Source organism: Ranitomeya imitator, chromosome 8 (assembly GCF_032444005.1).
Source record: "Ranitomeya imitator isolate aRanImi1 chromosome 8, aRanImi1.pri, whole genome shotgun sequence".
NCBI classification, from domain to species: Eukaryota; Metazoa; Chordata; class Amphibia; order Anura; family Dendrobatidae; genus Ranitomeya; species Ranitomeya imitator.
The window spans coordinates 161,774,500-161,790,994 of record NC_091289.1 but is presented as its reverse complement, the minus strand read 5'-3'; the positions used below and the strand labels follow the sequence as shown (position 1 = coordinate 161,790,994).

Below are 16,495 nucleotides of genomic sequence, written 5' to 3'. Positions count from 1 at the left end.
CTGATATAGGCAATCACCATACTGCTCTGTCAATAAAGGAATCATTAATCTATAAGCTACATGTTCTGTATGAGTGACCCGGGGGTGACGCTTCTCCCACGGCCCCCTCCCCCGGTCCCTATCTCTGCACCCCTCCCCTGACCCCGTCTTCTCCCTCTCCTGTCCCTCCTGTGCCCCTCACCCCTCCCCCTGTCCCGGCTCGGAGCTCCCCCAGCCTCACACAGCTCAGAGCCTGTAATTACTTGGCCATGCGGGGAGGGAGCGGGCAGCCGGTGCCGAGGCTTTTCCTGCCGCAGCTGCAGTACAGGGATGTGTGCACCGCGCCGCCGCCCCCCCGGGCTCATCCTGCTGCTCATCCTGCTGTGCCGGAGCCCCGGAGCCTCCACCTCTAAGGTAACAGCCTCCTGCAGTGCCCGCCCGGCCGCCGGAGCAGGGACCCGCCACGGAGGAGGGCAGAGTCCCCGCAGTCCGGCGATGGGGGACACGAGAGGCACCTGGCGGTATACAGGACGTGACAGCAGGGGGGACTGTATCCCACCTCATCCATGGCCACAGGGGCAAATATACAGCTACATGTCTGCCTGCCAGTCATCCATCTATTTATCTATCTATTATCTATCTATCTATCTATCTATCTATCTATCTATCTATCTATCCTATTTCTATCTATCTATCTATCTATCTATCTATCTATCTATCTATCTATCTATCTATCTATCTATCATCTATCCAATATCTATCTATCCAATATCTATCTATCTATCATCTATCTATCCCATATCTATTATCTATCACATATCTATCATCTATCTATCTATTTATCTATTATCTATCTATCTATTATCCATATATTATCTATCTATCTATCTATCTATCTATCTATCTATTATCTATCTATTATCTATCTATTATCTATCCAATATCTATTATCTATTCCATATCTATCTATCTATCTATCTATCTATCTATCTATCTATCTATCTATCCAATATCTATCTATCTATCTATCCAATATCTATCTATCTATCTATCTAATCTATCTATCTATCTATCTATCTATCTATCCAATATCTATCTACCTATCTATCTATCTATCTATCTATCTATCTATCCAATATCTATCTATTATCTATCACATATCTATCTATTATCTATATATTATCTATCCCATATCTATCTATAATCTATCTATCTATCTATCTATCTATCTATCTATCTATCTATCTATCTATCTATCACATATCTACCTATTATCCATATATTATCTATCTATCTATCTATCTATTTATCTATCTATCTGTTATCTATCACATTATCTATTTATATATTTCTGTTCATCTCTCTGTAGTGGACATGCTACAAGAATGGCGCAATGAGTAGATATAGGGTCTACAGCTCATCACAAGCAGAATATGACATGATATATTATAAAGCACATGCCGAGTGTTATTTATATAGCCATATGTCTGCTCAGTAAGTGCCTAGAATGATCTGGCCGTATATATAGTACACTGACTCTATATCTGTATAGTATGTAATTATATCAGGCCACACTATCTAGCCAACTATATTTATTATCTATCTATCTATCTATCTATCTATCTATCTATCTATCTATCTATCTATCTATCTATCTATCGTCCAGGATGTGGACCTTTCTCATTGCTTGAGAAATGTCCACATCCTGGACTGAAACGTCGCACATGGGCCAATAAATCACTTTCTTTTTTTCTACTGGAGTGCTGCCTTCATTTTTTGGACTGTAGTATGAGGTTTGGTATATACCTGGAAGGATTTTTTGCACCCTTTGTTTTCTTTTTATCTATCTACTATCTATCTATCTCATATCTATCTATCTATCTATCCATCCATCCATCCATCCATCCATCCATCCATCCATCCATCCGTCTGTCATCTACACCATGTTCACATCTATCTGATTTATTCAAACTTGTATTTTCTAGAGAATCTGCCTTAGAAATCTGAGGGTAGTGTTTGGGTTTCTCTGATGGATGTCCAGATTGAGCCGCTGCTGTAAATATTATATCCACATTAATAATATTGATCATGGCATTATATAGAGAATAAGAAGGCTGCTTTTTATGTTACTGAGAAGGGACAATTGGTATTTCTAAGATTCTATGTAGAAGGGAGGTGGGAGGAGCTCTGCCTGTAGCTCCTCCCTTCTCTCTTCCCATCTACATAGAATCTTATCAGCACCAACTGTCATCTCCTATGGGGCCATCTCCTATCTCAGTAATGTCACCACCCGCCTTCACTCAATACTGATGTTAACTAGGAATTGAGAATTTCTAAAATTATCCAGGGTGAGAAAGATGTAGATTTGTCTGATAAGATATATTTCAAAGGTGCTTATTTTCTTTCAGGTGTGCTATTGATCTATAAAATGAAAATAATCTCTTTAAAGAACAACCATCATTTTAATTTTTATTTCATAAATCAGAAGCACACCAGTAAATGAGAAAGTCTGTAATATATATTATCTGACATATCCAATTCTTTCTCCTCCTGGACGGAGTTTTGATTCTTCATTCACAGGTAAAATCTTTCTTCAGTGAACACAGATTTTCCCGTTACTGAAATAGGAGATGACAGTTGGTGCTGATAAAGTTGCATGGAGAGCAGTAACTGTCGGCCTCTAGCTCCTCCCATCCACATAGAATTTTATAAGCTCCAACTGTCATCTCCTATCTCAGTATTGTCAAAATGTGATTTCACTAGACACAAATTTTACCCACCAATTGAGCATGAAAGAATAATTCAAGAAGAGAAAAAAAGCACATTTGACTAATAAGATATATTTTAGAGAGTCATATTTTTACGTGAACTATTGTTTCATGAAAAAAAAATTTAGAGGAGGATTACTCTTTAAGAGGTGTGCCCCTTTTAATGAATTTAGTGCACTTTTTAGCACTGATTTGTCACCGCAATAAATATTCTAGCTAGGGACCGGTGGACATTTTTCTTGTTATTTACGCCAATATTTTGGCTTATGATGAATTTGTTGGCTGTGATTGACCACGCTCCCTCTTAGCTAAAATCCGCCCTCTTTTTATACAGTTGGCAAACCTGTCTAGGACTAGAGGATGAAAGACAAAAGTGGCAAAAATGTTGCGCAATTATGAGTTGAGGCAAAATTTTAGGACATTTCAAGCAGTTTTACACCAGAAAATTGGCCCAAACTGTTTGATGAATGAGGGAATGAGTTTGCATGCAGCTGATTACTGTATTGCGTGCTTTTTGGATAGCTGTATCGTCGGTCACTAGGGCCACTCTTTAGCTTTTCCATGTGGAATCTATGAAAATAAGTACCGTAACCTATTACTTATTTCCGCGGTGCATTTTTTTCAGCAGCACAGATGAATGTCCATGCTGAGATGTTCCAGTGCATGTGAACGGGGAGGCAGAAAGCCATTCACATAAATAGGATACATAATGCCGTCTTAGTGTGATGCGGAAATGAAATCTGAGGTGTGAACGGGGCCTTATAGCATCACCAAAATCAGTGGCTTTTCTGGTGTTGTACTTCTCTACTCTCTGAGTCTCCATAGATTCCACGAGTCCATAATATCAATGAGTTGCTTGTACTAATAATTTAGTAGAACTTCATAACTTTAGAAGTAGTTTTTATATGACTCCAGATAAGACCCTTGTTCTTAATGGGTAAAGTGAATCTGTCAGCAGATTTTTGCTATGTAATCTGGGACAATAAACTCAGTGATGTGTTACTTATTAGGCTGTGTGCTATTCTTTCAATACAATAACTGTGTAAGGGGTTGTCCACTACTAGGACAACATCTTCTTGTTCTAAATGTTTGGTCCCCATAAAATAATAAAGCTGATACTCACCTCCCATGCCGGAGCCATTCCTGCGGTGTTGGCATTCGCGGTCCTTGGACTCTCTTGCGGTTGTTGAGACATGTGACCCTGGCAACCAATCAGCGCTGGCGCCACTGTCCCCGCCTTTTGCCGGATTGAACGTGAAGAGGAAGTCCAGGCTGTAGCTGATGTCTGACTTCCTGTTCATGTTCAATTCGACAGAAGGCGGGGCCAGTGATGCCATCGCTGATTGGTCGCCGGCGTCACGTGTCACATCAACCGCACGAGAGCCCCGGGATCATGAGTGTTGACACCACAGGAATGGCATCGGCACGGGAGGTGAGTATAAGCTTTTTTAGTTTACCAGGGCCAAGCGTGGGGTATAAGAAGGAGTTGTCCAAGTAGTGGACGACTTCTTTATGAGCAGGAGATAAAGTGTTTTTTATACTGCCGGACTAACTGCCTCGTGCCTCCTGGTCCAAGCACGCCCTCACCACTGACTAGCAGCAAACTGTCAATATAAAGTGTACACAGAAAGCTGCGGTGTGGTCACGGTCACAGTTCTGAGCTCTGCTAGATCTACAGCAGAGAAAACTCTGATGGTATCACAACTGCTTCACCAAGTAATATAAGTGATACATCGCTGGAATCAGGGTCTCTACTCAAAAATATGACATTTAGGACTGTATAAAAAAATCGTTCAGAGTTTCCTCCAGAAAACATGGACAATTTTGTTTTCTCTGTTGTCATCTGTGTACAATCCGTTTTTTTAAAAACAGTAGCTATTAACCATTTACAGTTTCCTACATTACAGTATTGCAATGTAGCCATAAAAATTGGAAGTTGTAATGTGGCTCCGTGCGGCTGGCGCAGTGCTTGGCGCCTCTCCTATATCAGAATCAGTTCAGCAGTTTAAATGTGACGTACTTCAGACACGTATTAAGGGGTATTCAGCCAGCAAAATGAAAAATCACTGATCATCAAATCAAGGGACTAAGTTCAATGGAGCGACAAGGAGCGTACACAGTTATCAATGGCAAAAGGAGTGTAGCTGAATGCTGTGGTCGGACATTACGGCTCGTGCTATCCATGATTTTCACAGGTAGCACATGGGAATATGACATTCTATGGGGCTGTGCACATGTCTGATTTCCTCCTCGGACGGAGTGGTCCATGGAGAAAATCGGAGATATGTCCAATTTTGATCCAATCAAAATCAGCAAATCTCTCCATGTCCTAAAAAAACTGATGCCACGCTGATCAAACTCTGATCAGAATAAGGGGACCATTTTTCTCGGATGTGGAGAAAACGGCCGTGTGACCCTACCCTTACTGTCACTCTGATACACAATTAATATTGAGGCAGAGTGTATGTGCGACCTACCGCTCCATATAAAACTCATTGAGAATAAAGCATCGGGCATATTGGATTTCAGCATGCCTGATCCTATTTCTCCCTGACATCTGCTGAATTATCATTAGATGGTCGGCTGTTCCATCTAAAATTGTCACATTTGGATAATGTTAGTAGAAAGAGCTGTGTTCACGCACAGCATGAATGATGCATTTTGTTTCTTCTGCTTTTTATCTTCATGTTTTCAGCAGGTGTTTGTACCAAAATACACAATAATAATAATAATGATAAGAATCTTTATTTATATAGCGCCAACATATTCCGCAGCGCTTTACAGTTTCAAACACAACAGTCATAAGTAACATCGTTAGCAATACAATAATTAAAGCGAAATAAGACGACCCTGCTCGTGAGAGCTTACAATCTACAATGAGGTGGGGGAGATACAAAGCACAGGTGTGCATTTACAATGATGTTTTTACAATGATGGTCCAGCCATCTTCAGGGGGTGGGGGATAGATGGAGATAGTGAATGGGCTACACACACACACATAAAATGACTTTGATTACTGAATGTGATAGGCCGCTCTGAACAAATGTGTTTTGAGCGAGCACCTAAAACTATGCAAATTTTGGATGGTCCTAATATCTTGGGGTAGAGCATTCCAGAGGATTGGCGCAGCACGGGAGAAGTCTTGGAGTCGGGAGTGGGAGGTACGGGTTAGTGCAGAGGTTAGTCGAAAGTCATTTGCAGAGCGCAGCGGTCGGTTAGGCCAATAGACCGAAATGAGGGAGGAGATGTATGGGGGTGTCACACTGTGGAGAGCTTTGTGGGTTAGGACAAGTACTTTGAATTGTATCCTGTAATGAATGGGCAGCCACTGTAATGACTGGCGAAGAGCGGATGCATCTGAGTAACGATTAGCCAGATGGACAACCCTGGCTGCCGCATTAAGGATGGACTGGAGATGGGAAAGTCATGTGAGGGGGAGGCCAATTAATAGAGCATTGCAGTAGTCCAGGCGGGAGTGGATCAGGGCGACAGTGAGGGTTTTTGTTGTTTCCATGGTGAGAAAAAGGCGGATTCTAGAGATGTTCTTTAGGTGTAAGCAGCACGAGCGGGCAAGAGATTGTATATGGGAGGTGAAGGAGAGATCAGAGTCAAACATAACACCCAGACAGCGCGCCTGCTGCCGGGGTGTTATTATGGTGCCACCCACAGAGAGGGAAATGTCAGATTTAGGGAGGTTAGTAGATGGCGGGAGCAGAAGAAGGTCAGTTTTGGAGAGGTTGAGTTTCAGATAGAGAGCGGACATGATGTTGGAGACTGCGGACAGACAGTCTCTGGGGTTCTGTAGTACAGCGGGGGTAAGGTCAGGGGAGGATGTGTATAGTTGTGTGTCATCAGCATAAAGATGGTACTGAAAACCAAATCTGCTGATGATCTGTCCAATTGGGGCCGTGTAGAGAGAGAAGAGAAGGGGGCCAAGGACTGAGCCCTGAGGTACCCCGACAGTGAGAGGAAGAGGAGATGAAGTGGAGCCAGAGAACAGAGCACTGAAGGAGCGGTCAGAAAGATAGGAGGAGAACCAGGAGAGAGCAGTGTCCTTAATGCCTTGTGACTGGAGCCTAGAGAGAAGGAGAGGGTGGTCAACAATGTCGAAAGCTGCAGAAAGGTCAAGGAGAATGAGCAGAGAGTGGTCACCGTTACATTTTGCTGTCAGAAGGTCATTGGTCACTTTGATGAGTGCAGATTCTGTGGTATGTAGCGGACGGAAACCGGACTGTAAAGGGTCTAGGAGGGAGTGAGTGGAGAGGTAACGGGTGAGGCGGGAGTATATCAGGCGCTCCAAGAGTTTAGAGATGAAGGGGAGATTGGAAACAGGTCTGTAGTTGTTTGTATAGGATGGGTCGAGGGTGGGTTTCTTTATTAATGGAGTAATGATAGAGTGATTGAAGGAGGAGAGGAAAATGCCTGAGGAGAGGGAGAGATTAAAGATTGTAGTTAGATGAGTTGTGACAACTGGAGAGAGAGACTGGAGGAGATGTGGGGGAATGGGGTCGGTTGTGCATGTAGTCAGACGAGAAGAAGAGAGGAGCCTGGAGACTTCTTCTTCTGTGATGGGATCGAATGTGGAGAGTGAGCCAGGGGAGATGCAGGGAGGGATGGGAGTCACTGAACTTGGTGATTGGGAGCGGATTTCCTGACAGATATTGTCTATTTTCTCTATAAAGTGGGAGGCCAGGTCATCAGCACAAATATCTGTGATAGGGGCTTGTGCTTTTGGCCTGAGGAGGGAGTGAAAGGTGTCAAAAAGTTTCTTGGGGTTGTTGGATAGTGAGGAGATCAGGGTGGTGAAGTAGGTCTGTTTGGCGAGGTGAAGGGCACTGATTATTACTAGTGATGGGCGAATATACTCGTTGCTCCGGTTTTCTAGAGCACGCTCGGGTGGTCTCCGAGTATTTATGACTGCTTGGAGATTTAGTTTTCATCACGGCAGCTGAATGATTTACAGCTACTAGCCAGGCTGAGTACATGTGAGGGTCCCCTAGCAACCAGGCACCCCCACATGTTCTCAGGCTGGCTAGTAGCTGTAAATCAATCAGCTGCCGCGATGAAAACTAAATCTGCGAGCAGTTACAAATACTCGGAGACCACCCGAGCGTGCTCGAGAAAACCCGAGCAACGAGTATACTCGCTCATCACTAATTATTACGTTTTTGCTACTTCTTTTTCATGTGCTTTATCGTTAATCTTACACATTTTTGGTGCAGATTTCAAGCAGTTTTTTTTGTACAGAAAAGCTTTAATTCTGCACTTATAAATGCAACTTTGTTTTCTACATATGTCTTTGTTTCCCATCGAAGCCTATAGAAAAAACGCAGTTTTTGTGGAGAGGCTTTTCATGAAATCAGATCCACTGTACTTAGATGGGTAAATGCAGAATATTTTCTGCACAAAAAACTGTGCTATTCATGCTATGCAGAAATGTTTTCATTCCCATAGTTTGTAAGCTTGCGAGCAGGGCCCTCACTCCTCCTGGTATCTGTTTTGAACTGTATTTCTGTTATGCTGTAATGTCTATTGTCTGTACAAGTCCCCTCTATAATTTGTAAAGCGCTGCGGAATATGTTGGCGCTATATAAATAAAAATTATTATTATTTTTTTAAATATTTTTTGGAATTAGAATTTTTTTGTATTATTTTTTGGGGGCTTTTAATAATAATAATAATAATAATAATAATAATAATAATAGGGTCTTTTCTTTCTTATGCTCGAATTACACTTAACCCCTCTCTGGATGATCACACTTCACCTGTTTCTTGCACAGAAGTAATGAGATTCTATCCTCAAATGACAACACTAATCCCTTCGGTGCAGTATGTACTTCTATTCCTCAGAAACCATGTAAATTACATTCATTAAAAGAGAGAAAATGACTCACTTGGCCGGGGGGCAGCAATGTTTTAGGTTCTGCACTATTGAGCCACGTGATATTCATTCTTATATGTTGTGCAAAATCATGATGGAATTTGCAAAATCAGTGGTTTGTGAATTGTGAGACCTCAGGTTACCCTCGGCATAGAAGTCACATGACTTTTTTTTTTGCAGACCCCCGCCTCCCCCCCCCCCCTTCGATTTCAGCTACTTTGCACTGAAGATGCATGCATTAACTCTTTCTCATTTTTAAACTTGAAATATTTCACTTTTCTTCATTATTTTGGAAGGAGCACCCATAACCCAGCTGTGGCATCGGTGCTTCATCTGTCAGCATTTACTAAGCATCTTTTTCATTTTTTTTTCTCATCCCCCCATCTATCACTTCACACCATCTTCTTAATCCTTTCCTTCTGCTCTTGCCCCTCCAGCACTCCAGGGGTGGAACCTCTAACTCTGCTGGCGTCCCTTTTAAGTAGGAGATCAAACGCTTTTGCTAGAGGAGAGGTTTACAGCTTCTAGCACCACCAGGCCTGGGGGTAGTGGAGGAAGAGAAGAGGGAGAAGACAGATGACCTACACTTAGCCAGCTTTTCTCCTTCACAAATCTTAATATTATGTTCTTTCTGGGAATCCTGTGTTTTATACGTCTCTCAGCCCCCTATAATTGTTTTCTAAATTCTTGGCATGTCTTATGGATGTCTCAGTTCCTTCTCACCATGAAAGCAGCAGAAGAAAAGAGGTAGAGGTTGGGTTGGGTTCTTCGTGAGGGTCTCCATCCAAGAGCTATAACAATGGTTTGTTACAGTCCCTACTTGGATTATGAAGTTATTTTGTGATCTCAAACTGAAAAGTATCATTGAAAGTTTTCAATAGGTCAGATGAATAAAACGATGGGTGACTGCATATAGGGGTCTATTTGAAATGGCTTTATGTGTAGAGGCGCAAATTAAAGACGGTGCTGGTGAAATTCTTCTTTAGACACGTTAATGTCCGGAGGCAAACTGGAACCTTCAACTGTTGCAATCAAGAATTGACCCTTGTCTGCGTCAGTCGTTCACATTGGTTTTATCGTTGTATACCAGTCAATAGCTGTTCTGCATTATCCATATGGCATGGAGGGCAGATAGAAGAACCAAAGGGTGCCAATATGGCCGCCCCTATAGCATACAAAGTGATGTATGCAATATGGATTAGGATCTTCAATGGGGTTCCAACTTTTTATTTTGTATTGCAACACATGCGTAATAAGGCATGTTATTGTTTATAAGATGGTACTAGGGGTCTCTTAGTGTTCAGGACCCCAGTGAACAGTAGTTACATAGATTAAGTCTATTCCTGTGTGGAATGAACATGTAACTTCAATTTTTTTAAATTGAGAGTCTAAGGGGGAGCGTTTCTCCTGGCGGAAACAAGCTGTTGTTCGTAGGGGTTGTTCAGCACAACTCTCTTGTGCCCGATGGGGAGTCACTGCTGCACATCAGGCAGGACAATTAATAAGACCATTATCTGGCACCAATCAGGTGTCCTGCATTTGCCTTATTAATCAAAATAGAATATGTGTAGGATACCCATGATTACCTCTGCAACTGTCCCCTGCATATTGCAGTGACTCTCCACAATCGTTGTGGAGCACCATTCACTTGCTTCTGATGGGTTGTCAGCGCTGCACATCAGGTGGGACATTTGCTGGGACAACTATCTGGCGCTCGTCTGATATTGTGAATGTGTCTTGTTACCAGTAGTTTGTGGGTGACTGTTGTGAATTCTGTGGCAGAGCTCCCTCCTGTGGTCACAAGTGGTACTTCGGCTGGTTCTCTCTGTAAGCTTCCGTTGGTGGAGGGAAGTGGTACTGCGGCTTCTGAGTTTCCTCCCTCAGGTGATGTGGTGAGGTCGTTAGGTGCTGCTCTACTTAACTCCACCTAGTGCTTTGATCCTGGCTTCCTGTCAATGTTCCAGTATTGGACTTGTTTTCCTCCTGGATTGTTCCTGTGGCCTGCTGCTCTGCATAGCTAAGTTTTCCTTTGCTATTTTGTTTGCTTTTCTTTTGTCCAGCTTATCTATTTGTTTGCTGGAAGCTCTGGGACGCAGAGGGTGTACCTCCGTGCCGTTAGTTCGGTACGGAGGGTCTTTTTGCCCCCTTTGCGTGGTTTTTAGGGTTTTGTGTTGACCGCAATGTTACCTTTCCTGTCCTCGCTCTGTTCAGAAAGTCGGGCCTCACTTTGCTAAATCTATTTCATCTCTACGTTTGTCTTTTCATCTTACTAACAGTCATTATATGTGGGGGGCTGCCTTTTCCTTTGGGGTATTTCTCTGAGGCAAGGTAGGCTTATTTTCTATCTTCAGGCTAGCTAGTTTCTCAGGCTGTGCCGAGTTGCATAGGTAGCGTTAGGCGCAATCCACGGCTGCCTCTAGTGTTGTTGGATAGGATTAGGGATTGCGGTCAACAGAGTTCCCACGTCTCAGAGCTCGTTCTATGTTTTTGGATTATTGTCAGATCACTGTATGTGCTCTGACCTATATGTTCACTGTGGTACTGAATTGCCTAATCATAACAGTACAGGAAGCCAAAGTACTAATGATTCTCAATAGAGGGAAAAAAGAAGTTCTGAGACCATTTTTTTTTCTCTGCACTGTGTTTTGCCTTTTTTTTCCCCTAGACATTTGGGTGGTTCAGGACACAGGTGTAGCAATGGACATTAGAAGTCTGTCTTCATGTGTGGATCAGCTCTCGGCAAAAGTACAAAAGATTCAAGACACTATTGATCAGAAATCTATGTTAGAACCAAGAATTCCTATTCCTGATTTGTTTTTTGGTGATAGAACTAAGTTTCTGAGTTTCAAAAATAATTGTAAACTATTTCTGGCCTTGAAACCTCGCTCCTCTGGTGATCCAGTTCAACAGGTTTTGATCATTATTTCTTTTTTGCGTGGCAACCCTCAGGACTGGGCATTTTCTCTTGCGCCAGGAGATCCTGCATTAAGTAATATCGATGCGTTTTTCCTGGCGCTCGGATTGCTGTACGATGAGTCTAATTCTGTGGATCAGACAGAAAAAATTTGCTGGCTCTTTGTCAGGGTCAGGATGAGATAGAGTTATATTGTCAGAAATTTAGAAAGTGGTCCGTGCTCACTCAATGGAATGAATCTGCGCTGGCAGCTATGTTCAGAAAGGGTCTCTCTGAAGCCCTTAAGGATGTCATGGTGGGATTTCCTATGCCTGCTGGTTTGAATGAGTCTATGTCTTTGGCCATTCAGATTGGTCGACGCTTGCGTGAGCGTAATTCTGTGCACCATTTGGCGGTATTACCTGAGCTTAAACCTGAGCCTATGCAGTGCGATAGGACTTTGACCAGAGTTGAACGGCAAGAACACAGACGTCTGAATGGTCTGTGTTTCTACTGTGGTGATTCCACTCATGCTATCTCTGTTTGTCCTAAGCGCACTAAGCGGTTCGCTAGGTTTGCCACCATTGGTACAGTACAGTCAAAATTTCTTCTGTCCGTTACCTTGATCTGCTCTTTGTCATCGTATTCTGTCATGGCATTTGTGGATTCAGGCGCTGCCCTGAATTTGATGGACTTGGAGTATGCTAAGCATTGTGGGTTTTTCTTGGAGCCCTTGCAGTGTCCTATTCCATTGAGAGGAATTGATGCTACGCCTTTGGCCAAGAATAAGCCTCAGTACTGGACCCAGCTGACCATGTGCATGGCTCCTGCACATCAGGAGGTTATTCGCTTTCTGGTATTGCATAATCTGCATGATGTGGTCGTGTTGGGGTTGCCATGGCTACAAGTCCATAATCCAGTATTAGATTGGAAATCCATGTCGGTGTCCAGCTGGGGTTGTCAGGGGGTACATGGTGATGTTCCATTTCTGTCAATTTCGTCATCCACCCCTTCTGAGGTTCCAGAGTTCTTGTCTGATTACCGGGATGTATTTGATGAGCCCAAGTCCGATGCCCTACCTCCGCATAGGGATTGTGATTGTGCTATCAATTTGATTCCTGGTAGTAAGTTCCCAAAAGGCCAATTGTTTAATTTATCCGTGCCTGAGCACGCCGCTATGCGGAGTTATGTGAAGGAGTCCCTGGAGAAGGGGCATATTCGCCCGTCATCGTCGCCATTAGGAGCAGGGTTCTTTTTTGTAGCCAAGAAGGATGGTTCGCTGAGACCTTGTATAGATTACCGCCTTCTAAATAAGATCACGGTTAAATTTCAGTATCCCTTGCCGTTGTTATCTGATTTGTTTGCTCGGATTAAGGGGGCTAGTTGGTTCACAAAGATAGATCTTCGTGGTGCGTATAATCTTGTGCAAATTAAGCGAGGCGATGAATGGAAAACTGCATTTAATACGCCCGAGGGTCATTTTGAGTATCTAGTAATGCCATTCGGACTTGCCAATGCTCCATCAGTGTTTCAGTCCTTTATGCATGACATCTTCCGAGAGTACCTGGATAAATTCCTGATTGTGTACTTGGATGACATTTTGATCTTCTCGGATGATTGGGAGTCTCATGTGAAGCAGGTCAGAACGGTTTTTCAGGTCCTGCGTGCTAATTCTTTGTTTGTGAAGGGATCAAAGTGTCTCTTTGGTGTGCAGAAGGTTTCATTTTTGGGGTTCATCTTTTCCCCTTCTACTATCGAGATGGATCCTGTTAAGGTCCAAGCCATCCATGATTGGACTCAGCCGACCTCTCTGAAAAGTCTGCAAAAGTTCCTGGGCTTTGCTAATTTTTATCGTCGCTTCATCTGCAATTTTTCTAGTATTGCTAAACCATTGACCGATTTGACCAAGAAGGGTGCTGATGTGGTCAATTGGTCTTCTGCTGCTGTGGAAGCTTTTCAAGAGTTGATGCGTCGTTTTTCTTCTGCCCCTGTGTTGTGTCAACCAGATGTTTTGCTTCCGTTCCAGGTCGAGGTTGATGCTTCTGAGATTGGAGCAGGGGCTGTTTTGTCACAGAGAGGTTCTGATTGCTCAGTGATGAAACCGTGCGCCTTCTTTTCCAGGAAGTTTTCGCCTGCTGAGCGAAATTATGATGTGGGCAACCGAGAGTTGCTGGCCATGAAGTGGGCATTCGAGGAGTGGCGTCATTGGCTTGAAGGAGCTAAGCATCGCGTGGTGGTCTTGACTGATCATAAGAACTTGACTTATCTCGAGTCCGCCAAGCGGTTGAATCCTAGACAGGCTCGTTGGTCGTTGTTTTTTTCCCGTTTTGACTTTGTGATTTCATACCTTCCGGGCTCTAAAAATGTGAAGGCGGATGCTCTGTCTAGGAGTTTTGTGCCTGACTCTCCGGGTGTATCTGAGCCGGTGGGTATCCTCAAAGAGGGAGTAATTGTGTCTGCCATCTCCCCTGATTTGCGGCGAGTGCTGCAAAAATTTCAGGCTAATAAACCTGATCATTGTCCAGCGGAGAAACTGTTTGTCCCTGATAGGTGGACGAATAAAGTTATCTCTGAGGTTCATTGTTCGGTCTTGGCTGGTCATCCTGGAATCTTTGGTACCAGAGAGTTAGTGGCTAGATCCTTTTGGTGGCCATCTCTGTCGCGGGATGTGCGTACTTTTGTGCAGTCCTGTGGGATTTGTGCTCGGGCTAAGCCCTGCTGTTCTCGTGCCAGTGGGTTGCTTTTGCCCTTGCCAGTCCCGAAGAGGCCTTGGACACATATCTCTATGGATTTTATTTCAGATCTTCCCGTTTCTCAAAAGATGTCAGTCATTTGGGTGGTCTGTGATCGCTTTTCTAAGATGGTCCATTTGGTACCCTTGTCTAAATTGCCTTCCTCCTCTGATTTGGTGCCATTGTTCTTCCAGCATGTGGTTCGTTTACATGGCATTCCAGAGAATATCGTTTCTGACAGAGGTTCCCAGTTTGTTTCGAGGTTTTGGCGAGCTTTTTGTGGTAGGATGGGCATTGACTTGTCTTTTTCCTCGGCTTTCCATCCTCAGACTAATGGCCAGACCGAACGAACCAACCAGACCTTGGAAACATATCTGAGATGTTTTGTTTCTGCTGATCAGGATGACTGGGTGTTTTTTTTGCCTTTGGCTGAGTTCGCCCTTAATAATCGGGCTAGCTCGGCTACCTTGGTTTCGCCATTTTTCTGCAACTCTGGGTTCCATCCTCGTTTCTCGTCAGGACAGGTTGAGTCTTCGGACTGTCCTGGTGTGGATACTGTGGTGGACAGGTTGCAGCAGATTTGGACTCAGGTAGTGGACAATTTGACCTTGTCCCAGGAGAAGGCTCAACGTTTTGCTAATCGCAGACGCTGTGTGGGTCCCCGACTTCGTGTTGGGGATCTGGTTTGGTTATCTTCTCGTCATATTCCTATGAAGGTTTCCTCTCCTAAGTTTAAACCTCGTTTCATTGGTCCGTATAGGATTTCTGAGGTTCTTAACCCTGTGTCTTTTCGTCTGACCCTTCCAGATTCTTTTTCCATACATAAAGTATTCCATAGGTCATTGTTGCGGAGATACGTGGCACCTATGGTTCCTTCTGTTGACCCTCCTGCCCCGGTTTTGGTGGAGGGGGAGTTGGAGTATATTGTGGAGAAGATTTTGGATTCTCGTGTTTCAAGACGGAAACTCCAGTATCTGGTTAAGTGGAAGGGTTATGCTCAGGAAGATAATTCCTGGGTCTTTGCCTCTGATGTCCATGCTCCCGATCTTGTTCGTGCCTTTCATGTGGCTCATCCTGGTCGGCCTGGGGGCTCTGGTGAGGGTTCGGTGACCCCTCCTCAAGGGGGGGGTACTGTTGTGAATTCTGTGGCAGAGCTCCCTCCTGTGGTCACAAGTGGTACTTCGGCTGGTTCTCTCTGTAAGCTTCCGTTGGTGGAGGGAAGTGGTACTGCGGCTTCTGAGTTTCCTCCCTCAGGTGATGTGGTGAGGTCGTTAGGTGCTGCTCTACTTAACTCCACCTAGTGCTTTGATCCTGGCTTCCTGTCAATGTTCCAGTATTGGACTTGTTTTCCTCCTGGATCGTTCCTGTGGCCTGCTGCTCTGCATAGCTAAGTTTTCCTTTGCTATTTTGTTTGCTTTTCTTTTGTCCAGCTTATCTATTTGTTTGCTGGAAGCTCTGGGACGCAGAGGGTGTACCTCCGTGCCGTTAGTTCGGTACGGAGGGTCTTTTTGCCCCCTTTGCGTGGTTTTTAGGGTTTTGTGTTGACCGCAATGTTACCTTTCCTGTCCTCGCTCTGTTCAGAAAGTCGGGCCTCACTTTGCTAAATCTATTTCATCTCTACGTTTGTCTTTTCATCTTACTCACAGTCATTATATGTGGGGGGCTGCCTTTTCCTTTGGGGTATTTCTCTGAGGCAAGGTAGGCTTATTTTCTATCTTCAGGCTAGCTAGTTTCTCAGGCTGTGCCGAGTTGCATAGGTAGCGTTAGGCGCAATCCACGGCTGCCTCTAGTGTTGTTGGATAGGATTAGGGATTGCGGTCAACAGAGTTCCCACGTCTCAGAGCTCGTTCTATGTTTTTGGATTATTGTCAGATCACTGTATGTGCTCTGACCTCTATGTTCACTGTGGTACTGAATTGCCTAATCATAACAGGTGACCTGCGTTTCTGATGTGGAGTCAGAATCAGGCCAAAGTATTGGTACTGCAGTTTATTTTCGACGCGTTTGTGAAGTATTCCAACTTCTTCTTGAGGAGGACCACAGGAGAACCTAAAGAAGAAGCTGGAATACCCTGAAACGCATAGAGAATAAACTAGACATAAAAAATCTTTACCTGATTTTGACTCCTTGATTGGATACACACCAACAGTGCAGGTCACCCCCTATCTCCAAACTACCTGCATTACCACGGTGGACATACCAACCAGCAGCTGGAACCATGTTTATACCATTTACAGTAAGT

General features: G+C 43.9%; 1 protein-coding gene across 1 annotated transcript in view; it reads left to right on the top strand.

Moving 5' to 3' along the window:
* The first annotated feature begins 261 nt into the window (after positions 1-261).
* The window catches only part of LOC138648195 (ADAMTS-like protein 2), an 80,953-nt gene continuing 64,719 nt past the window's right edge, over positions 262-16,495 (top strand). Inside the window, exon 1 of the mRNA XM_069737705.1 lies at positions 262-393. Within this exon, the coding sequence (XP_069593806.1) occupies positions 310-393 (84 nt within the window). The 5' untranslated portion in view covers positions 262-309. The remainder of the gene's footprint in view (positions 394-16,495) is intronic.